This window comes from Ictidomys tridecemlineatus, chromosome 11, assembly GCF_052094955.1.
Source record: "Ictidomys tridecemlineatus isolate mIctTri1 chromosome 11, mIctTri1.hap1, whole genome shotgun sequence".
NCBI classification, from domain to species: Eukaryota; Metazoa; Chordata; class Mammalia; order Rodentia; family Sciuridae; genus Ictidomys; species Ictidomys tridecemlineatus.
The window spans coordinates 132,564,151-132,591,644 of NC_135487.1; the positions used below are offsets into that span (position 1 = coordinate 132,564,151).

The 27,494-nt window shown below is 46.5% G+C and overlaps 2 protein-coding genes across 5 annotated transcripts in view; one reads left to right on the forward strand and one right to left on the reverse strand.

Moving 5' to 3' along the window:
- The window catches only part of Pdzk1 (PDZ domain containing 1), a 31,959-nt gene extending 16,430 nt beyond the window's left edge, over window positions 1-15,529 (forward strand). For all 4 annotated transcript variants that reach the window (XM_078027682.1, XM_021720844.3, XM_078027683.1 and 1 more), the window contains 7 exons: window positions 84-333; window positions 2,189-2,325; window positions 3,326-3,521; window positions 4,262-4,458; window positions 7,672-7,896; window positions 8,623-8,907; window positions 15,103-15,529. In XM_078027682.1, the coding sequence (XP_077883808.1) occupies window positions 84-333; window positions 2,189-2,325; window positions 3,326-3,521; window positions 4,262-4,458; window positions 7,672-7,896; window positions 8,623-8,907; window positions 15,103-15,156 (1,344 nt within the window). In that variant the 3' untranslated portion in view covers window positions 15,157-15,529. The remainder of the gene's footprint in view (window positions 1-83; window positions 334-2,188; window positions 2,326-3,325; window positions 3,522-4,261; window positions 4,459-7,671; window positions 7,897-8,622; window positions 8,908-15,102) is intronic.
- An 897-nt stretch (window positions 15,530-16,426) lies between these two features.
- The window catches only part of Gpr89a (G protein-coupled receptor 89A), a 37,917-nt gene continuing 26,849 nt past the window's right edge, over window positions 16,427-27,494 (reverse strand). Inside the window, exons 10-14 of the mRNA XM_005341309.5 lie at window positions 26,237-26,329; window positions 19,795-19,890; window positions 17,922-18,011; window positions 17,053-17,118; window positions 16,427-16,955 (exon numbers count right to left, since the gene is read on the reverse strand). Of these exons, the coding sequence (XP_005341366.1) occupies window positions 16,749-16,955; window positions 17,053-17,118; window positions 17,922-18,011; window positions 19,795-19,890; window positions 26,237-26,329 (552 nt within the window). The 3' untranslated portion in view covers window positions 16,427-16,748. The remainder of the gene's footprint in view (window positions 16,956-17,052; window positions 17,119-17,921; window positions 18,012-19,794; window positions 19,891-26,236; window positions 26,330-27,494) is intronic.

Sequence of the window (27,494 nt, forward strand, 5' to 3'; positions counted from 1 at the left end):
GTGCCAGAGCCCAGCTGGTCTGCACGGGGCCGGGGGCGGGGGCTGTGGCAGGGCTAGGACGTGCCAGCCCGTCCTCTTCCCAGGTGGTGGATCTGGTCAGGAAGAGCGGGAATGCAGTGACTTTACTGGTTCTGGACGGAGAGTCCTACGAGAAAGCCATCAAAAAACGGGTGGACTTTCGAGAGCTGGGCCGGAGCCCGGAGGAGCGGGGCTCGGACGCCGCGACCCTGGCCCCCGTGGTGAGCGGGACGGCGGGGCCGTGCGCCCGGCCGCGGCTCTGCTACCTGGTGAAGGAGGGCAGCAGCTACGGCTTCTCCCTGAAGACTGTCCCAGGTGAGCTCACGGCAGGACACGGAGCGCCCCTTCCAGCAGGTTCTCTGTTGGCCGATGACTCTTGCTGTTTGACTGTCTCTCCAGTGGTCCCCGAGGCCCCCTGGCTCTGTTGTGCAGCGAGCGTCATCAGGCGGACATCAGGGAGGGCTGGTGGGGGCCCTGCACTCTGGCTCCCCGCCGCTGGTCAGCTTGACGGCCCTTTGAGGCCAGAGGGTGGGGGGCTGATGCTGCTTTGTTGTCCTCCAGCGTCTGGGGGTGAAGGTGGAGGGAGGCAGGACAGGAAGGCCTTCCCCCAGCCGCCTGCGGGGGGCTCTGGGCAGCGGGGCCGGGCCATCATTATTCAGCAAATTCTGGAGCAGGTGTCGATGCCCGACATGGTGACTGTGGCTGAGGGCCTGGGGTAGGCAGATCCTGTCCGCAGCTCCGCCCCACTGTTCTGAGGTGTGTCCCTGACGCTGGCCACACACCTGAGAAGCCCTGGCCCTCAGGGAGCACGCAGATCCTATCTCCATCATTTCAGAGGTGCGGACTGACCAGCACCCGGAGGGGAAGATGTTTTCATAGAATCGCAGAGGTATATAAAGGTGCCAGGAGAAATGTCAAGTGCCTCGGGACACACGGTTCCAGTTTTCCTGATATGTAATTCATACAGTCACCTAGAGCGACCCTTTGCCTACATTGAAGTATCAGGAGCTCTTAACATTTTTATCCTTAACTTTTTATTGTTTTAATTTATAAGTGACAGAATGTGTTTTGACATTATACGTGCATGAAGCTTGGTTCCTGTTCTTGTGGTTGTACACGACGTGGTGTTACACGTGTATTCCCATGCGACCACAGGAAAGCTGTGTCTGACTCTTCCCATGTCCCCTCCCTTCCCTTCACTCCCCTCTGTCTAGTCCCGTGAGCTTCCATCCCCCAATATTGTGAGTTGGCATCCACCCAACAGAGAGCATACTTGACCTTTGGTTTGGGGGCTGGCTTATCTCACTTAGCACGACAGTCTCCAGTTCCATCCATTTACTGGCAAATGCCGTCATCTCATCCTTCCTTGCGGCGGAGTGAATTCCACTGTGTATACACACACCACACTTTCTTCATCCATCCGTCTGTTGAAGGACACCCAGGCTGGTTCCCTAGCTTAGCTGCTGTGAATTGAGCTGCTGAGAACCTTGATGTGCCTCTGTCCCTGTAGTGTGCTGCTTTTAAGTCCTTTGGGTAGACACCAAGGAGTAGGATAATTAGGTCAAATGGTGGTTCCATTCCAAGTTTTCTGAGGAATCTCCATCCTGCTTTCCAGAGTGGTTGCACCAATATGCAGTCCCACCAGCAGTGTAGGAGTGTGCCTTCCCCCCAATCCTTGCCACCATTTGTAGTGACCTGTATTCTTGGTAATCGTGAGTGGAGTGAGAGGGTCTCATGCCATGTTAATTGTGAAGTCTCAGTACCTTGGAAGGACTGACGCTTGTTAACTGGTACCCCACTCGCCCCATGCAAATGCACTGTGCTTTCCCTGGTGATAGTGCTACTCACAAAGGAGGAGACAGAGCAGATGCCTCCTCATTCCACAAATGCCAAGAGAGGGACGCAATGATGAAGCATTTTCTGGTTCTAGGGGTCATTGCCACCTGAGACTTAGTCGGGCTCAGAATTTTATTAAAATGAACGGATACCTGCTAAGTATGACCATGTCCACCTTAGTGCTGGGAGCGGTGACGGATTCTAGGTCAGCCCCTGAGGGTCACGTGAGCGAGCTCTGAGGTTGGAAGCTCTGCTGTCGCGTCCCTGGGAGGAGAGCCTTTTCCAGTGGACCCCAGCTTCTCTGTGCGACGGTTCCCTCCCCGCTCTCTTCCAGGTAAGAAGGGAGTGTACGTGACTGATCTCACACCCCAGGGTGTGGCCATGAGAGCCGGCGTCCTGGCTGAGGACCACCTGATTGAAGTAAATGGAGAGAACGTGGAGGCGGCCGGCCACGAGGAGGTGGTGGAGAAGGTAGACCAGGGCGTCTGTCCCTCCCTCTCACTGGAAGGGGTGGCAGGCGGGTGGCGGGTAGGTTTCTGAGATGGACCCTGGGGTGGAGAGACTCGCCGTGGCCCAGCAGGGCTACTGCAGGGCCTTGGAACTGGAGCCTCAGCTGGGCTCCACCTAGAGTCTGAAGAACCCGTTTGCACAGTGCTCCTCCTCACACACTTCCACTTCCTGTGCTGGTCACCTGAAGTGATTAAATAGAAAATTCCAGAAACACAGTGCCTATGTTTTAAATAACTTTCGTTACTTATTAATCACTGTGCTTAATTTATAAACCAAACTTTATCATCAGTGTGTGAGTGCAGGAAAAAACAGAATCTATCAGGTTCAGGACCGTCTGCTATTTCCAGACGGTGGCCATGTGACTAAGGGACAGGTAGTGTGGACAGTGTGCACGACGTGGATATGGTGGACAAGGGATGATTCCCGTCCTGGGCAGGTGCGGGGCGATGGCAGGGGACTCCATGTTAGAGGGTCATGCCATCCAGAACCTAGGAGATACTCCTGGGAGTCTCCGTTCAGGGTTTCTGGCCTGCAGTTGACTGCGGGTAACAAACCACAGGAGAGTGAAGCTACGGAGAGGGGACGCTGTAAAGTGTCCAGGACCCACGGGACAGGGGTCTCCTCCGAGGTCACCTGGACTCTTGAGCTGGACCGGCCTTCTCTCCTCTTGGTGAATGCCCTTCCAAGTGGACCCTGCTTTCTTTCTTTCCCAAACCCCTGTGCGGGCCTTCCCCCACCTGCCTTTGTGGGATTTGTGGGTCCGGTGGACGCGTGTTGGTGAAGTCCTCCTTGATGAAGGAGGAACAACTCTAGAGGTGGAGAGAGGACAAAGCGGGCGCAGCATCCCAGCCAGCGGAGGCTGGAGTGGCCATTCTGTGGGCTGTGGAGACTGCCCCAGAGGAGCCTCTTCCTCCCAGCCTCGTTCTTGGGGACGGACGCTGGCTTCCCGTGTGCGCTGCAGGTGAGGAAGTCGGGGAACCGTGTCGTGTTCCTGCTGGTGGACAGAGAGACTGACAAGCGGCACAGTGAGCAGAAGACACCATTCAAGAGGGAGGCGGCCAGTTTGGAACTCCTGCCTCGTCAGCCCCGACTGGTGGAGATGAAGAGGGGCAGCCACGGCTACGGGTTCTATCTGAAGGCAAGCCCGGAGCGCAAAGGCGAGTCACCAGGAGCAGGGCCCTTCAGTGTGACCTGCTGATGGTCCCAGTGCAGCCTAGAGGCCCACCAGGTCTGGGTGGAAACGGCCAAGAACAGGAGGCCTAGCTAGGTCAGCTTCTGGGTCACCCGGGAGGCCGACGCTGGGATCCCAAAGTGGGCAGAAGTGAGTTTTGATCTGAATGTACCATATTTGAAAGATCTAGGAGAGAGCTGCCGAGCACCTCCAAAAAGCTATCTGGGAAGGAGGAACGGGAACTTGTGAAAACTAGAGTGAGGGACAGAAAGCGTGAGATCCGGCGGGGTCTGCCCCTTCCCGAGGTGCACACGCCGTGCTCTTCAGACCCAGCGCGGTGGCCAGGGGCCTGACTCTCAGGGCTCAACTTGGTGTCAGATTCACGGGTCCCAGCACCCCCTCTGACTCCCTCTTCAGCTGCTCCTCTGCCGAGATGGGGGCCAGTCTTGTATTAACATGACCTTTAACCCTTGAGCCCTTTCCTTGTTAAGGGCTGGGTCTGTTCCCTCGGTGTCCTAAGCAGGAGAAGAACCCAGACAGGGTGCTCACAGGCCTCCCGGATGCGGAGGGAGGGAGGGACACTAGTCGTACTCCGCACACCTTTTATTTCATCCGAGTCTTTTTTTTTTTTTTTTTAATTTATTTTTTAGTTCATCAGGGCTTGAACTCCCAGTTTTTGTTTTAGGGCTTTTCTGATAATTTTATCTTTTTGTGGGGGGGGGATAGGTCAGATCATCAAGGACATAGATTCCGGAAGTCCAGCAGAGGCAGCTGGCTTGAAGAACAATGACCTGGTGGTTGCTGTCAACGGGGAGTCTGTGGAAAACCTGGATCATGACAGTGTGGTGGAAATGATCAAAAAGGGCGGAGACCAGACTTCACTGCTGGTGGTCGACAAGGAGACGGAGAGCATTTACAGACTGGTGAGCAACACGGCCGTCTCCATGAGTCAGGGTTGGGCCACCACTCCTGCTCTCAAACGCTGGGCTGCTACTATTCCTCCAAACTGGAAGGAGGTGATGAGCATCGCTGAGCTGAATTGGTACTGATATGAAAATGCTTGGGGATTACTGAGGGGTTCTAAGTCCTTGGACCTAAGATCTTGAAAGAATTTGTGAATACACTACAGAACGACTCTTGCCAACGAAGATAATCTATGGAGAACATAAGCCTGGAGAGAGAGAGAGAGAGAGAGAGAGAGAGACAGAGACAGAGACAGAGACAGAGACAGAGACAGAGACAGACAGACAGACAGACACAGACCCCCCGCTAACTTCCCCAAACAGAAAATAATTGAATTTTAAGTTCCATCAATCTTATGTAAAAGCCCAGAAAAGATTATCAAACAGTTTGGAACAGATTTAGCAGGACCAAGTTGTACCAAATTAATCTTACTTCTCCTTTAACAACTATCATTCTAACAGTTACTGTTTGCATGTTTTAAAACACATTTATTTTATCAAAAGAATTAGGGTTGAGGCTAATTTAATAGAAATCTGGGGGCTTAAGTACCATCTGCTTTGCTAGGGGTTGGTCATAAAGATGAATAAGAAAAATGGTTCTTGTTCTTACTGATAGACAGTAGAAACGCCTAAGGGCACATAACGGTACAGGAGGAAGAATAGAATGGAGGTGACACTTTTACATAGGAGGACACTGGAGCTGAGAGGAAGTGACTTGTCACCCAGCGAGGACTGAAGCCAGTAATCCACTCCAAGTTCTTGGTCTCTTTATTCATTTTATCACCCTCCTCCTTGACACACAGATGAAGTATTTCAAGATGTTTTTGTAAACAAGATCAAATAATAGACTGAATGACAGATGTCAGTGGGTTTTTAGTTAGTTGAACAACTGTCCCCAAAGAATTCTCGATCCTGGAACAATGTCACTGTGGACAGAAGTTTCCAGTGGCTGGCTGCTTGTTCCTACCGTACTTTATTAAATTTGGAATGAAACAAAGAGAACCCATAGAGGAGGTAAAGCAGTGATGGGTGACTAGCTGGCTGGAAGGCGATTAACATTGTATGAATACGAGATGGTGAGATCTGCTTTAGGGACCTCCAAAAAGCTGCCCCCTCCCAAAAGAGGGTTCCATGCAAGTGCTTGTCTGGCTGGCATGAGGTCCTGTCGATGCCTGGTGCTACGGAAACACCCCCACCACAAAGTGACGGACGTGGTTCTGGAGGTAGCTACCTCCTTGTGCTGGCATCAGACCACCCTTGAACGACAAGTTACCTTCTTCATGCCTCAGTCTCCTTGGTTAGAAGGTGGGGTAGTTACTGCAAAGGGCTGTCAGAAGGTCGAGTGAGTTAATATTTAGGCGAAGTCCACATTATGTGCAGTTCTGAGGAGAACCCTACCCTGGGCCAGTTGGTAATCAGGGGAGAGACTCTGGAAGCCATCGCCTGGTGACTAAGGCTGAAGTTAGCCGACCACTCACTGCTCTAGGGATCCTGCCATCTGGTCCTTTCCAACTCTTCTTAATCTTTCAGAACGATCATAGAATGCGTAAATGTTACTTTATTCTTCTTTGGTTAATATAAAAGAGAACTCTGCTCTAAAACGGTGGTGGCCCAGCTCTCCAAAGTAAGCTGAGAGGTTGAGGCAGGTGGTGGGTCTTCTGAGAGGTATCGGTGAATATGTGAAAACCTGTTCAGTTCCTGGCACACACTAGATAACCAAAGACTCAAAGAATGAATGAAACTAAGTGTTAAAGGTCCCTGTCACTTGCCCAGACATGGACTGCTCCTGGGATAGTTGATCTGCTTGTGCAGGTTGCGCTCCTGGAGATATTTTGGTATGAGTCACTCTGATAAAGAGTCTCTGGGGTGGAACATTTCAAATGTGCCACTGATAGGTCTAGGGTTGTTGAATTGGGGATGAAGAGGTTCTGTGCTGGTACCACTCTCAGGAAGGAGGTGGGGTTTTGTGGTTAGTAAGACAGATGAGAAACCAGAGGAGCAAACATCTGATTTTAGCCACGAGGCTCCAGTGCGACTGCGGTGGAGCGCACAGTGTGCTTGCCTTCCGCTGGCTCACTTTCTGCCCGTTGCCTAACAAACGTCCTGGGCCTTTGCAGGCAGCAAGGTAACTTCTGATCCAGGTTAGACCACACCCACATCAGCCTTCCTAAAACACCAGCTGATAAAGCTCTTAGTTCTATTAAACAATGTCCGTTTCCTGTCCTGTGCTTCTGTGTCCAAGACCAACATTGCTTTCTTCACATGTGTGGTCTGGTAGTTGAGATGGATCACAAGTATTTAAAGATGGCAGGGAGTACCGGGCGCGGTGGCACATGTCTGTAATCCCGGGGGCTCAGGAGGCTGGGGCAGGAGGGTCGCCAGTTCAAAGCCAGCCTCAGTAAATTAGTGAGGTCCTGAGCAACTCGGCGAGACTCAGCTCTAAATACACTTAAAAAAGGCTAGCTGTGGCTCAGTGGTTAAGAGTGCCTTGGTGGAATCCTGGGTGGGAGTGTGGCATAACAGGAGTGCCCGCGAGCAGTCAGAACCATGACAGTAAAACCAACACGGCAGAACCCGGCACCCAGGAGGGCGGCAGAACCCGGCACCCAGGAGGGCGGCACATGGCAAGGGGTGGAGAGGGACTGCTGTCCATCATGTGACACCTTCCCCGGTCCTTACCGTGCGCGCAGGGTCTTCTGGCGTCTGAGTCGTCAGTGTGCTGTGTTTTACTGTAATGTGTCTGAGGAGCTCTAATGACCATCTTACTGAAGGTGACTGGCTCAGTATCATGGTGTCAAGAGAAACTAGAAATTTTTTTTTTTTTTTTTTGGTGGTGCTGGACAGCAAATCCAGGGCGCTGTGCATGCTAGGCAAGTGTCCACCACTAAACTGCCCCAGGTACTAGCGACGGTCATCCTTTTGGCTTCTTGTGCAGAATTCTATCCTGCTTTTAGTTCATATTTATACACATCTACATATGTTCATATAATTCCACAACTGTGCTCAATCTTCTTTTATACTTTTCCTGGCTTGGGTACTAGAAGAATTTTATAGCCTGTAATTAGTTGGATCCAGAAGAGGAGTGGTGCATGTATGGTACCTTATAAATAAAACAAGCACATTTACTGATGAGTAATTATTCATACTTAACTATTTTTTCTCTATTTTCAAAAGGCTCATTTTTCTCCATTTTTCTACTATCAAAGTCAAGAAATACCTAATGGTTCTATCAAAGAGGCTCCCGCTTCTGTCCCTGCTCCTCTGGAAGTCTCAAGTCCAGATACTACTGAGGAAGTAGCAGATCACAGGCCTAAACTCTGCAGACTGATGAAAGATGAAAATGGCTATGGTTTTCACTTAAATGCAATTCAGGGTCAGCCCGGCTCATTCATCAAACAGGTAATCTGATTCCAGCGTCCAGTGAAGAGTGTTACAATTGGAAGAGTCTTAGCTTCTTCCACCCATTGATGGCTTAATAAAAAGGTGACACTTCTAGATGCAGTGGCTCACGCCTGTAATCCCAGTGTCTTGGGAGGCTGAGGCAGGAGGATGGCAGGTTCAAAGGCAGCCTCAGCAACTTAGCAGGCCCTAAGCAACTCAGTGAGACCCTGTTTCAAAATAAATAAAAATGGCTAGGGCTGTGGCTCAGTGGTTAAGCACCCCTGGTTCAATCTCTGGGCCCCTCCCTCACCCCCAAAAACAAAGGAAAAAAAATGGTACACTGCAGACTTTTCTCTCACTCGGGCTCAGTACTTTCACAGTCCTGCACCCTCCGAGTAAGTCATACCAGAAGCTCACGTCTGTGCCAACGTGTGTCCCACCTGCCTGTCGCACTGTCAGCCCTGTGCACCTGGCAGAGTGCCTTCCCCCACAGGACTGAGCATCATCATCTTGTGGTCCCCAGCTGGGAGGGGGGTCCCTAGGGGGACCTACAGCGTCCACGGCCTTCAGAACAGAAAGCGCGATTTTCATCCAGCTGGTCACACTGCTCACCTGAGTGTGGGAGTCGTAGCTTCCAGAAGTGGAAAGGCATTAAAGAACTGGAGAGGTGACACGGCTGAGAACAAATTCTCAAAGTGCCCCTCTTCCCGCTTACAATGGATAACTCGGAACTTGTGCTCACAGGTGCAGGAGGGCGGCCCTGCTGCTGAGGCTGGGCTGGAGGACGGGGACATCGTCATCGAGGTGAATGGGCTGAATGTGCTGGAGGAGCCCTATGAGAAGGTGGTGGACAGGATCCAGGGCAGTGGGAAGAATGTCACGCTCCTGGTCTGTGGAAAGAAGGCCTATGCTTATTTCCAGGCCAAGAAAGTCCCTATTGTGTCCTCCATGGCTGACCCACTGGCTGCCGATTCCACAGAAGAACCAGGGGCAGCGTCGGAGCACGACCCGCCCGTGGCCAAAGAACGAGTGAGTGACGCTCCGCTTCCCTTTTGTCCCTTACAGCCCCTAACAGGTCACCTGGTGTCTGTTCCTACTGTTTCCTCGTGTTGGAAGATCTGGTGAAGAGCAAAGTGACATAGAAGGGAGGTGTGCACGGCAAGCTCCCATTTCCACAGCGCGCCATGGCGTCAGGACCACAGGGGGCACAGGACAGGCAGACTTTCTGCTAGATTCTGTTCTGTCACTTGTGGTCCTGGGTAGATGGGTTCACCTGCTTGGTCCCCAGTTTCCTACCTATTAGAAAGGGATGATTTCTAGAACTGTCTCAGAATTATACTCAGGTCTTGAAGTGCTTTAACCAGTATCTGCTCACAGTAAACACAAAAATGATGTTGGGGACAGTTTGAGAAAATAATTGGCAGGTGTTATTGCTTTATTACCAGGAAAGATTAAGCATTATTCTGTTTACACCTGGATAAGGTAAATTCATTAAAAATATTTTTTACTTTTTTACTTCATTATTTTTTAATGTGGTGCTGAGGACCAAACCCAGTGCCTCCCACGTGCCAGGCAGGAGCTCTGCCACTGAGCCCACCTCCACCCTTCATTCTCCTCTCCTAAGTATCTGAGGTCCAAGTTCGTTGAGACACTCGTGGCAAAGCGAGGACTCCAGAGCTGAATGCACAAGGCCCGACTCCACCTGCGCCTCTCTTCCCCGGGGCGGCCTACTTCCCTCCACCCTGGAGTGCATGCTGCCACCCCATGAGGAGTCCGCAGATGTGGACTGGAGCCCCGGAGCCCCAGAACTGTCTTCTTGGTTGAGCTCAAGGCTGAAGAAGACCATCACTTGAAGGTGGACAGCGATGATGGCAGTTACGTTACAGTCACTTTAGGGGCTGGTGCAAAGGGCACACTGCACAGTGTGGCAGGGCAGTGGATCGTGATGCCCTGTGGTGAAAGTGACACTGGCCAATGACCCCCCTGGGGGCCGTGAAATCCCCACCTGAGGTCTTCAGGTTGCAGTGTGGCTCCAGGCCTGGGCACATTAGTGGGCAGCACTTGGTAGCTGTGGAGCAGGATGCAGCGTCAGAAGACAAAGGGGCAGGGTGAGACTCTTCAGTGTCCTGGAAAGCCATCTGCCCGGAGGTGGCAGCAAGCTTCCCCAGGAGAGGAAAACTTGCTGCATCTGTCGAAGACGACACATGACGATTTTGATGAGGAAAAAGCGCCAGTGAAGACATCTGTACGCGACACTCCAGCCCCAACCCAACCACCAACACCAAGATCAAAAGGTCGAGTCCTTCAAAAAACAGGAAGAACTCCTCAAACTCCAAGGCCTGGTTCTGCAGAAGACGCTAAGGCAGAGACCAGGAAGAACCCCTCAAACTCCAAGGCCTGGTTCTGCAGAAGACGCTAAGGCAGAGACCAGGGAGAACTCCTCAAACTCCAAGGCCTGGTTCTGCAGAAGACGCTAAGGCAGAGACCAGGGAGAACCCCTCAAACTCCAGGGGCCTGGTTCTGCAGAAGACGCTAAGGCAGAGACCAGGGAGAACCCCTCAAACTCCAAGGGCCTGGTTCTGCAGAAGACGCTAAGGCAGAGACCAGGGAGAACCCCTCAAACTCCAAGGGCCTGGTTCTGCAGAAGACGCTAAGGCAGAGACCAGGGAGAACTCCTCAAACTCCAAGGCCTGGTTCTGCAGAAGACGCTAAGGCAGAGACCAGGAAGAACCCCTCAAACTCCAAGGGCCTGGTTCTGCAGAAGACGCTAAGGCAGAGACCAGGGAGAACCCCTCAAACTCCAAGGGCCTGGTTCTGCAGAAGACGCTAAGGCAGAGACCAGGGAGAACCCCTCAAACTCCAAGGCCTGGTTCTGCAGAAGACGCTAAGGCAGAGACCAGGGAGAACCCCTCAAACTCCAAGGGCCTGGTTCTGCAGAAGACGCTAAGGCAGAGACCAGGGAGAACCCCTCAAACTCCAAGGCCTGGTTCTGCAGAAGACGCTAAGGCAGAGACCAGGGAGAACTCCTCAAACTCCAAGGCCTGGTTCTGCAGAAGACGCTAAGGCAGAGACCAGGGAGAACCCCTCAAACTCCAAGGGCCTGGTTCTGCAGAAGACGCTAAGGCAGAGACCAGGAAGAACCCCTCAAACTCCAAGGCCTGGTTCTGCAGAAGACGCTAAGGCAGAGACCAGGGAGAACCCCTCAAACTCCAAGGGCCTGGTTCTGCAGAAGACGCTAAGGCAGAGACCAGGAAGAACTCCTCAAACTCCAAGGGCCTGGTTCTGCAGAAGACGCTAAGGCAGAGACCAGGGAGAACCCCTCAAACTCCAAGGCCTGGTTCTGCAGAAGACGCTAAGGCAGAGACCAGGGAGAACCCCTCAAACTCCAAGGCCTGGTTCTGCAGAAGACGCTAAGGCAGAGACCAGGGAGAACTCCTCAAACTCCAAGGGCCTGGTTCTGCAGAAGACGCTAAGGCAGAGACCAGGAAGAACTCCTCAAACTCCAAGGGCCTGGTTCTGCAGAAGACGCTAAGGCAGAGACCAGGAAGAACCCCTCAAACTCCAAGGCCTGGTTCTGCAGAAGACGCTAAGGCAGAGACCAGGGAGAACTCCTCAAACTCCAAGGCCTGGTTCTGCAGAAGACGCTAAGGCAGAGACCAGGGAGAACCCCTCAAACTCCAAGGCCTGGTTCTGCAGAAGACGCTAAGGCAGAGACCAGGGAGAACTCCTCAAACTCCAAGGGCCTGGTTCTGCAGAAGATGCTAAGGCAGAGACCAGGGAGAACCCCTCAAACTCCAAGGGCCTGGTTCTGCAGAAGACGCTAAGGCAGAGACCAGGGAGAACCCCTCAAACTCCAAGGGCCTGGTTCTGCAGAAGACGCTAAGGCAGAGACCAGGGAGAACTCCTCAAACTCCAAGGGCCTGGTTCTGCAGAAGACGCTAAGGCAGAGACCAGGAAGAACTCCTCAAACTCCAAGGGCCTGGTTCTGCAGAAGACGCTAAGGCAGAGACCAGGGAGAACCCCTCAAACTCCAAGGCCTGGTTCTGCAGAAGACGCTAAGGCAGAGACCAGGAAGAACTCCTCAAACTCCAAGGCCTGGTTCTGCAGAAGACGCTAAGGCAGAGACCAGGGAGAACCCCTCAAACTCCAAGGGCCTGGTTCTGCAGAAGACGCTAAGGCAGAGACCAGGAAGAACCCCTCAAACTCCAAGGGCCTGGTTCTGCAGAAGACGCTAAGGCAGAGACCAGGGAGAACCCCTCAAACTCCAAGGGCCTGGTTCTGCAGAAGACGCTAAGGCAGAGACCAGGGAGAACCCCTCAAACTCCAAGGGCCTGGTTCTGCAGAAGACGCTAAGGCAGAGACCAGGGAGAACCCCTCAAACTCCAAGGCCTGGTTCTGCAGAAGACGCTAAGGCAGAGACCAGGAAGAACCCCTCAAACTCCAAGGGCCTGGTTCTGCAGAAGACGCTAAGGCAGAGACCAGGAAGAACTCCTCAAACTCCAAGGGCCTGGTTCTGCAGAAGACGCTAAGGCAGAGACCAGGAAGAACCCCTCAAACTCCAAGGCCTGGTTCTGCAGAAGACGCTAAGGCAGAGACCAGGGAGAACTCCTCAAACTCCAAGGCCTGGTTCTGCAGAAGACGCTAAGGCAGAGACCAGGGAGAACCCCTCAAACTCCAAGGCCTGGTTCTGCAGAAGACGCTAAGGCAGAGACCAGGGAGAACCCCTCAAACTCCAAGGGCCTGGTTCTGCAGAAGACGCTAAGGCAGAGACCAGGGAGAACTCCTCAAACTCCAAGGGCCTGGTTCTGCAGAAGACGCTAAGGCAGAGACCAGGGAGAACCCCTCAAACTCCAAGGCCTGGTTCTGCAGAAGACGCTAAGGCAGAGACCAGGGAGAACTCCTCAAACTCCAAGGGCCTGGTTCTGCAGAAGACGCTAAGGCAGAGACCAGGGAGAACTCCTCAAACTCCAAGGCCTGGTTCTGCAGAAGACGCTAAGGCAGAGACCAGGAAGAACTCCTCAAACTCCAAGGCCTGGTTCTGCAGAAGACGCTAAGGCAGAGACCAGGGAGAACCCCTCAAACTCCAAGGGCCTGGTTCTGCAGAAGACGCTAAGGCAGAGACCAGGGAGAACCCCTCAAACTCCAAGGGCCTGGTTCTGCAGAAGACGCTAAGGCAGAGACCAGGGAGAACCCCTCAAACTCCAAGGCCTGGTTCTGCAGAAGACGCTAAGGCAGAGACCAGGGAGAACCCCTCAAACTCCAAGGGCCTGGTTCTGCAGAAGACGCTAAGGCAGAGACCAGGGAGAACCCCTCAAACTCCAAGGCCTGGTTCTGCAGAAGACGCTAAGGCAGAGACCAGGAAGAACTCCTCAAACTCCAAGGGCCTGGTTCTGCAGAAGACGCTAAGGCAGAGACCAGGAAGAACCCCTCAAACTCCAAGGGCCTGGTTCTGCAGAAGACGCTAAGGCAGAGACCAGGAAGAACCCCTCAAACTCCAAGGGCCTGGTTCTGCAGAAGACGCTAAGGCAGAGACCAGGAAGAACCCCTCAAACTCCAAGGGCCTGGTTCTGCAGAAGACGCTAAGGCAGAGACCAGGAAGAACTCCTCAAACTCCAAGGCCTGGTTCTGCAGAAGACGCTAAGGCAGAGACCAGGAAGAACTCCTCAAACTCCAAGGCCTGGTTCTGCAGAAGACGCTAAGGCAGAGACCAGGGAGAACTCCTCAAACTCCAAGGCCTGGTTCTGCAGAAGACGCTAAGGCAGAGACCAGGGAGAACTCCTCAAACTCCAAGGGCCTGGTTCTGCAGAAGACGCTAAGGCAGAGACCAGGGAGAACTCCTCAAACTCCAAGGCCTGGTTCTGCAGAAGACGCTAAGGCAGAGACCAGGAAGAACCCCTCAAACTCCAAGGCCTGGTTCTGCAGAAGACGCTAAGGCAGAGACCAGGGAGAACCCCTCAAACTCCAAGGGCCTGGTTCTGCAGAAGACGCTAAGGCAGAGACCAGGGAGAACTCCTCAAACTCCAAGGCCTGGTTCTGCAGAAGACGCTAAGGCAGAGACCAGGAAGAACCCCTCAAACTCCAAGGCCTGGTTCTGCAGAAGACGCTAAGGCAGAGACCAGGGAGAACTCCTCAAACTCCAAGGCCTGGTTCTGCAGAAGACGCTAAGGCAGAAATGCAAGCAAGCACAGGACAAGGGGCTGTCTCCCCTCAGTGCAGAAGCCTCTGAGAGAACAGGCTCCAAATTCAGGCCTGGGCTGGGGCTCAGTGGTAGAGAGCTGGCCTAGCACGTGTAAGGCACTGGGTTTGATTCTCACCACCACAGCTAAATAAAGGTCCACTGACAACCAAAAAAAAAAAAAAAAAAAAAAAAAAAAAAATTCTGTCTTGTTTCATTTCTGTAACAGTTGGTATCTGGCTGTCCTTTTTACTATGCAAAGTGAGAGCTTTCCCTACTGTATTTGGTAAATGTCCAGGTTTCATTGCCAAAAATGTGTTGTCCAAAATCCTGTCTTTTTTTTTTTGGTACGGGGCTTGAACTCAGGGCACTTGACCACTGAGCCACACCCCCCGTCCTATTTTGTATTTTATTTAGAGACAGGGTCTCACTGAGTTGCTTAGGCCTCGCCATTGCTGAGGCTGGCTCAGCTCCGAGCCTCTGGGATTACAGGTGTGGGCCACTGTGCCTGGCAGTGCCTGTTTAGTTTTTAAAGATGGAACTCCACCTTTGCTTGGTTTTTAAGTGTTATGGGATGTTATGATAATGATTTATTAGTAGTAGTGGTGGTCAGACATGGAAATGGTGGGAACACAAATATATATATGAAATAAACTCAGTACTTTAATAAAGTAAAAAAAAGATGAATTCAATATTTTTTTCTATTCTACTGATTGGTGAAATAAATAACAAATACTCATTTTAATGAACATAAAATGAACACTGACCTTATATTCTAGAAAGCTTAATAAGTATTCTAATTATCTTAACAATTCCTCTATAGGTGGGTAATTACAGTTCTATGCTAGTGTTATAGAAGAGAAAAATATATGACGTTAAGAAATTCGTTAATGTGTCAAATAGCAAGTTGGGAACAAAGCCAAGTGCAGGACTCAGATCACCTGTCTCCTAGAAGTGACTCTATTCCCGAGTTAAGCCCTGTAACTCTAGAGCAAACCACCCCTCTCCTGACGTTCACAATCTGTAAACCCTCTGTTGTCTTTGCACAGGCCCAGAGCACAGCCTCGCATTCTTCTTCCAGTTCTGAAGACACAGAGATGTGATGCCGGAAACGACCCCTTTGGCCGACACTGCTCAGGGCCCAGAACCGACTTTTTCCACTTACTGCCTCCATTCCACCTGTGTGGCCGTCTGCTGCCGTCATTTGCCTTAGGGGCCGCTCTTGCAGGTGGCTTATTTATGGTTCTTAGGAAGATGTAAGGCAGGAGTCACGTCATTTTTAAGTGATCTCCTCCAGGCTTCAACTCAACTCCATTTCTCTAATGATTCTCTTACTCCTATAGGCTCCTTGAACACCAAAAAAGCTCATAATCTATATATGTGAGAGTTGCTAAATAAAAATATCTAAGCAGATCTGATTAAAATCATGCTTTTACAGAAATGCTGTGGTTGCTGGAATAAATACTATTAAAATGCCTTTTGACTATGCTTGAAACCTCCCTATTAGCTGGTGTAACCTTAGTAATGCTTTTGTTTTGGACAAACTTTTTATGCTTTGATCTTCTAAAACCATGATAATATAGAATAAGACCTTAATAATAAAAGTGATAACATTCATAATTGTCTTAAGATGCATTTGAGTATCCTAAACATTTTTCAGAGCTACCTTTAAAGAACTGGAGTCCTAGGATATGAAAGTGACTACTGCAGTTCCTTGTTTTACCTCATACCATGAGGGGCAAATAAAAGGAAGACATGGGATATATCATCCTGAATTCAATGTAGGGTACTGACTCTTCTTTTTTGGGAGTACCGGTGATTGATTCAGGGACACTCAACCACTGAGCCACATCCCCAGTTCTTTTTTTGTATTTTAGAGACCAGGTCTCACTGAGTTGCTTAGCACTTTGCTCAAAGTTGATGAGGCTGGCTTTGAACTCATGATCCTTCTGCCTCAGCCTCTCAAGCCGCAGGGATTACAGAGGCGAGCGCCACTGAGCCCGGCTCACTCTTATTATTAATTTTAAAAGAAATCAAGATAACAACATAGGGCTGGGGTTATAGCTCAGTGGTAGCGCACTCATCTGGCACGTGTGAGGCACCGAATTCAATCCTCAGCACCACATAAAAATAAATAAAGGTACTGTGTCCATCTACAACTAAAAAAGTATTTAAAAAATGGCATCATAACCTGAAGTCTCTCTTGGTAGAATCTCGTTCAGTTGTCTACTAATCTTTTCCCCAGAAAACAGATGAACTCTTGGTTATTTCAATAGGGCAGGGGCTGGGGGAGGAGGGAGGGATGATAACTCACATGAGATCGCACAAACATAACACCAGCTGCGACTGATAAAGGGAATCTCAGGCCAAGTGTTAAAATCTTGGATTTTAATGACCATCTCAAGAGAAAGCCATCACCTTCTCCACGTGAACCTTGACTGAAAACACAGCTGTGTCTGGCCGGCTGCCGTCGACAGCTCAGCCACAGTTCCCGCTGCCCCGCCCGCTCTCCCTGTGTGTTAGCTCGGCCACTTAGGAGCACAGCATCATCTGAGGAGGAAGGCATATGCTGGAGGTAGAAAGAGCCTACCACGGCATTCTGTTTGTTTAAAAACATTAGGTGCTGGTCCCCTCCGTTGTTTTTCCCCTTAGGAAACGGTCACCACTGCTTCTCAGAGTCTTAACAAGCACACGCTCAAGGTGTCATATGCTTCTCTGGTGCCTGTTTGTGAGCCAAGTAGAGGAAGAGTATGCTGGACAGGGCGCTGACCAGGAAGATGACGTCAAACCACCGGTGGTAGAAGTTGAACTGCAGCTCCCCGAGGACTTCAGTGATGATGGTGCGGTACTGCAGAGGCATGCTCATTCGGATCAGCAGCACAGAGGACACAAAGTACATCCCCTGAAACACCAGACCAATTAGTCCAGGCTTCACTTGGACCGCACTGAGGGACAGGTCAGGAGAAGCTGTAAACATAAAGCTTACCCATGACACTTACCATTATCTGTGCCAACAGCAGGACAATGACATTGGAGGACTTACTGCTGGATATGGCGTAGAAGAACTGTGAAGAGAGGGAGGAAGAGGAACTGAGTGCAGTCTTGCTAACTGCTGTTATGAACTGTCAGGGAGGTGTTAACCTCTGAGCAGTGTCTCTTCAAGCCACAATCCTACACAGAACGTTCAGACGACGAGGGCTGTGAAGAAGAGACTTAGAAACTCAAGTTTCCCCGTGAGGTAGTTGGTGGTTTTAAGTGATAAAATATTTGAGAGGATTCCTATGCTATCAAACTTTAGAACTCTGTGATGCGTCCGACCTTAAGATCCCTACAAAACATTAAAACAGACATCTGCATTTATTAATAGGCTCCACAGCTCTTTCCCAAATCAGGCTAGAAGCCTGGAGACCCTCTCCTGACCCAGCCTCTTCTCTTCACTCACTGACCCTGCGCTCCTAGTAGGACGGTGAGATCCCCACACACGCTATCAGAGGAGCCCCCTCTTTTACCTCCATGAAGCCTTCCTATGTGGACCAGGAAACAGCACAACATTCTGCTTCCCTACTTCCATATCTTCTTTACAAATGATTCTCATAATTACTCTAACCTCAAATATCTCATTCATTTATTCCAAGTATCTGCCAAACACCTACCATGTGCTAAGTTCCATTATTAATAACAGTGACATATAAGTAAACAAACAGACCCTTATTCTACTACCTTGGGACTTATCTGCACTTGGTATATGATGTCATATACTGTCATCAATTCATACTATTCAGATTTCAGAAGGCAGAAATCATTAGGTATCATTATTTCATGGTGGCACAGTTAAATAAATACCCTTTGATACTGTGATACAATATACCTTGGTAAGAGTGATCAGCAATCCTCTGATGGATGTGACAATGATTATTCCAACCAGAATGAAGGAGATGTGTTGGGACCAGAACTTCACCTGCCACCATAACAGGAGGAAAAAAAATATGGGTTAAATCTCTGTTTAGAGAGAGGTTAAGAACTAAGATATTTTGAACACTTATGACTCCGAGAGAGAACGTCATTAGGCCCTGACCCCTACCCGCTCCTTCTTTTAAAAGGGAGGGAAGAAGGCAAGTAAGTGTTAAGTAAAACACAGGGAGACTGAAGTGGGTATCTAAACTGTGGCTGAATCACATCTTAAGGACAGAAGAAAGCAAGAACAAAAAGTGATAAAGATAACTGGCCGGGTGGTAGCTCAGAGGCAGAGCACTCGCCTAGGATGTGTGAGGCACTGGGTTCCATCCTCAGCACCACATAAAAATAAATAAAGGTATTGTGTCCACCTATAACTAAAAAATAAATATCAAAATAAATAAACAAACGAAAGGAAATGAACAGGAGCTTGATGTTTTTAACATCTATGAATGATAGCCCTCTAATCAAACAAAACTTCAAAGAATCTTTTTAAATTAAAAGAACTTATAGGCATTTTCAGCTAGGCTTTAGGAAACAACTGAACTTCATTTGAATCACACGATGACATCTTTCCATCCTTCTGCATTGCTTGATTCAGTTCTAAAAAGTACGTGAGGGAGAGCTGCTGTTACTAACATTTAAAAAGCTTGTTGTTTACCATCATGAAATATGGAGGACACAGATGAATTACAGATGGGATACATACACAGCAAGTAAGTAATGTCGGGAAAAACATTTCTAAAAACCTAGCCCAGAACAAAATTTAAACAAGGAAAACAAATATGCAGTAACAGCCAAGCACACTTAAAAGATCATGCAAAAAGGAAACCCATTGGCATATCATCAGAACAGTGCACATTGGAGCTATTTCTCAAGGACTGGTGCTCAGTCTGCTCCAGCTCATCCCTGTCCTGTCCAGCTACCCTCGGGCCTGGGGCACACTGCTGAAACAGAAGCCTGGCACATCGTGACACCTGTTTTTAGAGTCAGAGTGCAGCTAAACGACTCAGTCTCACTACCAAAAGTATTAACCAGTCTGAATTAGTGGCCAATCACACAAGTGTAAAATATACTCTTCTATGAATAAAGACACTGAACTTAAACTGGGACAAAAGCGTGTTTATGACTCTGGTTTTACGAAACAAGTAGAATGAATTAAAAAACAAACAAACAAACAAACACAAGTATGGGGCGGGGTGGGGCTGGGCTGGGGCTGGGGCTCTGCCTAGCATGTGTGGGGCACTGGGTTTGAGCCTCAGCACCACATAAAAACAAATAAAACAAAGGCATCTATCCATCTACAGCTACAAAAAACATAAAAAACAACAACAACAACAACAACAAAAAACATGAACAGGTGACACCATCTTTAGTCCGACAGCCACGTTAATTAATTTCTTACAGCAGAAATCACTTCATTACTAACATGAAACATTAATTGGGAGTTAATTTTCTACCAGTGAAATAAAAAGTGAGTTTGAAGAGTTCATCAAGCATCACAGACACAAGGATCCTGACGAGGAAAAACTGGCCAAGTGGTAGCTGGCTACAGAGAAGCAGAGGAGGGCTGTGGAATAGTGAGCACCCACAACAACACATTCAGAAAGAGGACCATGGCCTTTACAAATGTGCCATGTGACTGGGCCAACCTGTATAAAGGACAGGGAGAAGAAGAGAAGTAGAAGCAAGTGGCTGAAGTATGAGCATTAGGATCTTAATAATGTTAAGTTAAAGCAGATAAAACAAAGAAATCCGACAGACCAAGATCTTGACATGACTCTTACATCAAACTGAATCCCCAGGTAATTCACAGTGATCTCAATGCCTCTTGTGACAGGATCCGTTTTCCCAACTCGATCAAAAACAATGTTGATGGTTGCCTGCAGAGACACAAACTTTTACATTAGAGCTTTTTTTTTTTGTATCAGGAATTGAACCCAGGGGCTGTCAACCACTGAGCCACATCTCCAGCCCTTTTTATTTTACATTTTGAGACAGGGTCTCACTAAGTTGCTTAGGGCCGTGCTAAGTTGGTGAGGCTGCCTTAGTCTCCGGAGAGGCTGTGATTACGTGTTTGTGCCATGGCACCCAGCTATTAACGCATCGTAATAATCATTATTTAAAAAAGCGATTTAAGATGATGAGCTGGGTAAAGCACCCCTGGATTAAATCCCCAGTACCGGAAAACAAAAAAGATAATGAATTAATCACTATGACACATCTTATAGGTTAATGTTTCTAAAAACACAATTCTAGTCTTACTTTAAACTATGTATAGGAAATCTATTTTGACTACTCATAGGCAAATAAAAGTCTCTACCTACTCCATGTTTATTTTATATAGTCATTGCATATATATACTTTAATTTATTGGAAACAAAAAAGGTAACATTCTCATAGACAAAATCACAGTGAAAGAACCAAGAAATTCTCATTCCCTGTGGTTATTTTTTGAATGCTTGAAGAGCAAAGACTAAAATAAAAAGGAGTTATAACAAGCTAACAAATGAGACTAAATGGAATCAAGAAAATCACTCAATTAATCACAAAAGTGGCAGTTTAAAAAAAGGGGGGATGGAGAACAGATGGAACAAATAAAAACACATAGCAACATGGTAGTTTTAAACCTAACCACTCCAATAATCACATTAAATGTAAACAGCCTAATTCATGGGTCAGCAAACCCAGCCACTGTGTGGGACAGCCACAGACAATACATAAATGAATGGGCTTGGCTCTGTTCCAATAAAGCCTAATTTACAAAAGCAAGCAGTAGTTGGGTTGACTGTGGGCTATAGATTGCTAATCCCAGGTTTAAACATGCCAAGAGACTGTTCAGCAGAGACTATCAGGCTGGATAAAAAAGCAACCCAACTAATGCATATGTTGCCTATGAGAAACCCTCTTTAATAGCAAGATACAAATAGGTTAAAAAATAAAAGGATGGAAAAACAAAACGAATCAAAAAGAAAGGTAGAATACCTATCTAAATATCAGATAAAGCAGATTTCATAGCAGAAAGTATTGCCAGGTCTTAGAAGGGTCATTTCATATTGATGAAAGGATCACTTTTTCAACAAAGGGTACATAATAATCCTAAATGTTTAAATACCCAATAAAACTTCAAAATACATGAAGCAAAAACGGATAGAAATAAAAAAAGAAAAACAGCCAAATCCAAAATACTGGAATTGTTCTCTTAATAATTGATAAAATAGAATATCAGTGAGAATACAAAAAACTTGAAAAATACTATCAATCACCCTGACCTGACATTTGTAGGCCATTCTAGCCAACAAGAGCAGAACACACATTCTACTCAAGCGCACACAGAATGTTTACCAAGCTGAGCTCAGCTGACTATATTCTGAGTCATAAAACAAGCCTTGATAAATTTTAAACTATTTAAATTATACAAAATGTTCTTAGACCATATAAAATTGAAATAGAAATCAATTAGAGAATGTCATTTGAAAGACACTGTAACATACTTCTAAATAACCTGAAGAAACCAAAAGGGAAATTAGAAAGCATTATGAACTGAATGAAAATAAGAATACATCATTAGAGAGATGCTGTTAAACTGGTACATAATAAAAAATGTATAGCAATGAAACATCTTTATCAGAAAAGGTCTCTAATCAATGATCTTAGCTTCGACTTTAAGAAATTAGAGAAAGATGACCCCAAATCAGAAGAAAATAACAAAGAGCAGAACAGAAATCAATGAAACAGAAAGCAGAAAAATAATACAGAAAAATCAAGAAACCCCAAAGCTGATTCTCTGAAAAATTCAATGCATCGATAACCCTCTATTAGCCTGATAAGGGGAGGGCAAAGGAGGAAGGACACAAGTTACCAACATCAAGGAGAGGCCACTTCACCCCCACTAGGATGGCTACAATGAAACAGAGAGGAACAAGTGTTGGTGACCATGTGTGAAGAATTGGAACACTTATATACTGCTGTCAGGAAAGTAAACTGGTGCCACTATTTTGTAAAACTGCGTGCAGGTCTTCAAAAGGTTAAACAGAGAGTTAGTATATGACACAGCAATTCTATTCACAGATATGTACGTGAGAGAAATGGGAGAATATGAACAGCACACAACTTACCCATGAGTGTTCACAAGAGCATTACTGATGGTGGTCCAAAGCAGAAACAACTCACATGTTATCAACTAATGAGTGGATGGATGAAATGTGGTGTTATCTGTACAAGGAGTGATTCCATATTTGACCAGAAAAAACCAACCAACCAACCACTATTAAGCCACAAAAGGAGTGAAAGTGCTATAAATGCTGAGTATGCTAATCTTTCGCTCCACTATACTAATACTTAAACTAATGAGTATAAGGTTTCTTTCAGATTTGATGACGATGTTAAAAAATGGATGGTGATGATGTGTACTGAATTGCACATTAAATGGGTAAATTGTATATGGATTATAGCTCAATAAAACTGTTATGCAGTAAAAGAATAAAAGGGTGACATCTCAACAGGCCTGGTGGCGCATGTCTGTAACCCCAGCAGTTTAGGAGGCTGAGGAAGGAAGAGTGCGAGTTTAAAGCCAGTCTCACCAATTTATCGAGGTCCTAGGCAAAGAAGTGAGACCCTGTCTCAAGGAATAAAAAATAAAAAGGGCAGGGGATGGCTCAGTGATTAAGTGCCTCTGGGTTCAATCCCTAGGGGGGTTACATTGCTATAGATTGTATATCTACCAAAAGGATAATAAGGGAACAGTAAGAGCAATACTATGCCAATAAAATACAATTTCAGTAATAATGGACAAATTACTTGAAAGACACAAACTGCAAGATCTCACTTATATCCCACATAAAGAGAGATGCAAAAATTCCTAACAAAATTTTAGCAAGTTGAATCCCACAAAATACAAAAAGGAGATTCATCATGACCAGTCAGACTCATTCTAGAAGTGCAAGGTTAATTTAATACAAAACAAGAATCATATGATATCTCAACAGATGCAGAAAGGGGCATCTGACAAAATCCAACACTGTTTCATGATTAATAGCACTAAACAAATCACGAACAGAAGGAACTCCTCAAGCTGATAAAAGCCAACAGCATGCATCGTGTTTCACGGTGGAAGACTGGATACTCTTCCCGACGAGGAGGGACCAGGCAGGACGACTCCTCCTCAACCTCTGCTCCACTCAGGGCTGGAGGTTCTGGTCAATGCAGTCAGGCTGAGGAGATGCAGGAGGGGGAGCAAGGGGGAAGAGACAGGAGAGCGGAGATGGAGGTAAAGACAATGGGAGGAAATGAAGAGAGTAAGTGAGAGAGAAAGAAAATAGGAGCCATCACATTACAGAGGAAGAAGAGCAGATCGTCTGCGCAGAAAAGTCTACGAAATCTATGAAAAAACACGGAATGTTACCAAGGTTGCAGAATATAAGATCAATATGTAAGATGGAGTCATATCTATACACTAGTAACAATCAAACTGAAATGATACAACAACCACACCTACTATAGCTTCAGAAATGTCAGATACTCAGAGAAACCTGACAGAAGATGTGCAAGACCCATTAAACACTGCTGAGAGCAACTACACGGGTCTGAGTAATGAAGGGCTCTGGGTGCATGGACTGCAAGACTCAATACTGTCAAGATCTCACTTCAACTATCTATAGATTCGACGATCCCAATACAGATTTAGAAGGTATTTTTTTGGTAAGAACTAATAAGCTGATTCTAAAATTCATTTGCAAATGCAAAGGACATAGAATAGCCAAAACAAATTTGAAAAAAGAACAAAGTTAAATAACTTACACCCTTTGACTTCAGGCTTATTATAAAGCAGTGATCCAGACAAAGGACAACTACACCAACAGAAAATAACAGGAGCATACAAACAGCTCAATTAGTTTTTTGACAAAACTGCATAGGTGACTGAATGTAGAAACAATCTTTTCAACAAATAGTGCTAGAATAACTGGAAATCTACATGCAAATAATTTACGTAGATTCATACCATAAGACTTCAAAAATTAACTCAAGATGAGTTATGGACCAGAATGCAAAAATATTAAAATTTCTAAAAAAGCATGAAAAATATCTTTGTGACTCTGGATTAGGCAAATATTTCTTAGATACAATGCCAAGAAGCACTATCTATAGTAGGAAAAGAAAGGAAGAAAGAAAGGTAGGTAGGTAGGATAGGTACTGCTAAGAGAATAAAAAGTCAAGTCTCTGATTAGGATAAAAATATTTGTAAATTTTTGGAAGTGCATATTTCATAAAAGATTTCCAGAATATATAAAAAAACTAAAAACCTAATAAAAATAAAATAAACAATCTCACTAAAAAATTGGCAAAAGCATCTAAAAGATACTTCACCAAAGAGGATACAGCTTGCAAATAAACACATGAAAAGAAGTTCTACATCATTAGGGGTTAGGAAAAATGTAAATCAAAACAGGCATCAAGACCCCAAATCTGTTGGAATGTCTGAAACTGCCAACCAGATGGAGTGTTGGTGAGGGTGTACAACAACAGAAACTCCCACATACTGCAAGTAGGAGCAAAACTGGTACCATCTTTGGAGAAGAATTTGGCACACATTTGCCATATCAATCAGACGTTCTACTCCTATTTATCTGAGAGAAAAGTGAGCACATGTCTAGACACAAGTTCACAGCCAACTTTATTTGTAATATCCCTGACTGGGAACAAATATCCACTACTAGGTGAATTGATAAACTTGGAATACTACTCAGCAATAAAAAGAAATAAATTACACTACCACGTGAAACTTCAATAATCATGCTGAGTAAAATAAGCAAGATAGAATAAAGACACATAGGATCACATTTATATAAAAATCTAAAAAATATAAACCACCATATGACGACATAAAGCAGATCAGTTCTTGACTGGCAACGGGGAGTGTGAAGAGAGAGGCATTACGAAGGGGCACGGGGAAAGCGGAACATGATGGAGTGTGGTGATGGCTGCTGCACAGGTACAAATGTCAGGAACTCAGCAAACTGTACTTTAAACAGGTTCAGGTTATTGTAGGTCAATTGTACAACTCTAGGAAAAACTGTTAATAAATGACATGCTCTCCTATAGGCTGCATCTCAAGAAACACTCTTTTAGAGGATTTGTTAACTGAACATCCTACTTTATGCATCGTTTCTCATTGAAGGGATCAAGATTTTAAATATCATCTGAGTGCTACTGACTTCAATTTATTGTAACATTAGATCCATGAAGTTCAAAATCCCTCATTCATCCATACTGGTCAAAATTAACTAACAAGCTGACAAAGCTCCTCTTTGTGCAAACACAGCTCCAGTAGGAAGGTCACCAAACTAGAAAGTCAAATCAGCCTTTTCTACGGTCACATTGAAATCCATGAATACCCACAGATGAGTCAGAAGCAAAGACAAACAAATGTACATAAAATGCACAGACAATAAAACAGGGAGAATCACACAAGAATAAGAGTGGTAAGCCCAAAAGATGAATTCATCTACAGAAGTAAATATTTTAGAATTTATTTTGAACTTAAGTTTTTAGGTATAGATTACTAAAAAGGAGAAGTGGTCTCTCATTTTTTATTTTTTAAGGGCCTTGTGTGTGTTAGGCAAGTGCTCTGCCACTGAGCTAACTCCCCAACCCCAAGTGGCTTCTTTTTTGTTTTTTTGGTATCGGGGATTGAATCCAGGGGCACTCGACCACTGAGCCACATCCCCAGCCCTATTTTGTATTTTATTTAGAGATAGGGTCTCACTGAGTTGCTTAGCACCTCACTACTGCTGAGGTTGGCTTTGAACTCTTGATCCTCTTGCCTCAGCCTCCCATGCCACTGGGATTTCAAGTGTGCGCCACCACACCTGTTCCAAGTGGCTTCTATTCTGAGGTGAAACTAGGAGTTGAGGTTATACACAGTCATGTGTTCATGGGTAATATGAAAAGCAGAGTGTGAAATAAGAAACTTTTAAATCAACTCATGTGTCTCATAATATAAGGCTAACTAATGATTGCTGACAGAAGAAAAATGCAGCCTCCATTTCTACGTCCTCTAAATAGGAGAGGGGGGAAAAGGGGAGGCTTGGAGATACGAAAGGTCACTCTCTCTGTCAACTCAATTGAATTTGGAATTGAACTCAAATGTATCAATCAAATCTGTCTTCTCTTTCTGCCATTTTCAGGGAAAAATTACCCAACTCTTATAGTTAAAAACAGTATACTTACCATGAAAATTTTCCAAACACAGTAAATAGAGAAAAAGTAACCCAGAAAATTGAAATATTTTCCCTTGAAAGTTTTGGAGTATTCTATTCTCTCCTGAGGAAAACCAAACACAAAACATGGTTAGTCTCAGCAAATGTAAACGAATTTTCAACAAGAGAACCCCTCCATGAATCACTGTTCAAGCCGAGTCCCAAATTCCCATGGTAATAATATTAAAATGACAGTCGCAGTAGTGGCCAATGTTTACTGAATGTTTACTCTAAGCCAGAGACTGGGACAAGTATCTCATATGCATTGTCTACTTTAATCTTCTGAAGAGTACTTCTATTATCTTCATTTTACAGATGAGAAAATCGAGTCTGAGAGAGGTTAAATAACTTGCCCTGGTCCATTTGGTGAGTAGGGTCAGGTCTGTCTCTAAAGCCTATGTTAGTTAACCTCTACCCTTCATGACTACCCCTGTGCACTCACCCTCAAGAAGGATTAAAACAGTTTGAAACCTTAATAGATTCTGCACGTTTGGACCATACTGCGTTTGGGTATGCACAGGGAAGTCACCCCTTGCAGTTAGGCCTTTTGATCTGGGTCTGTGAAAACGGGGCAGACCCACCAGATAGGCATCTACTGTTTCCTTTTTTTTGGTCCCAGGGATTGAACTCAGGGGCACTCGCCCACTGAGCCCCACCCCAGCCTTATTTTGCACTTTTATTAGAGACAGGGTCTCACTGAGTTGCTTAGTGCCTTGCTTTTACTGAGCCTGGCTCTGAACTTGTGATCGTCCTGCTCAGCCTCCTGACCTGCTGGGATTACAGGCGTGCACCACTGTGCCTGGCTTCTACTGTTCTTATAACTAACTTATCAGGGAATAAAAAGAAATAGAGGGGGGCTGGCGCTGGGGCTCAGTGGCACAGAGCTCGTCTCTTATGTGTGAGGCACTGGGCTTGATCCTCAGCACCATGTAAAAACAAACACAACAAAATAAAAGTATCGTGTTTATCTACAACTAAAAAATAAATTAAAAAAAAGAAAAGAAAAAAGAAACAGCGGAGCTGCCATCTTGATCCCGGCTCAGTAGGAAGTGGAACATGCCATCTCCCTAGATGTGGAAAGCCTCCTCTGACTGTCCCTCCATGTTCTATTATTGAAAGTGTCCATTAAGGACTTGTGCAGTGACAGGAAAGACTTCGTTAAGCCACCACTCATCCTAGTGCTCCAATCTTATAATGAAGCTGGGGTTCCTTGCATTGCTTCGTCGTAG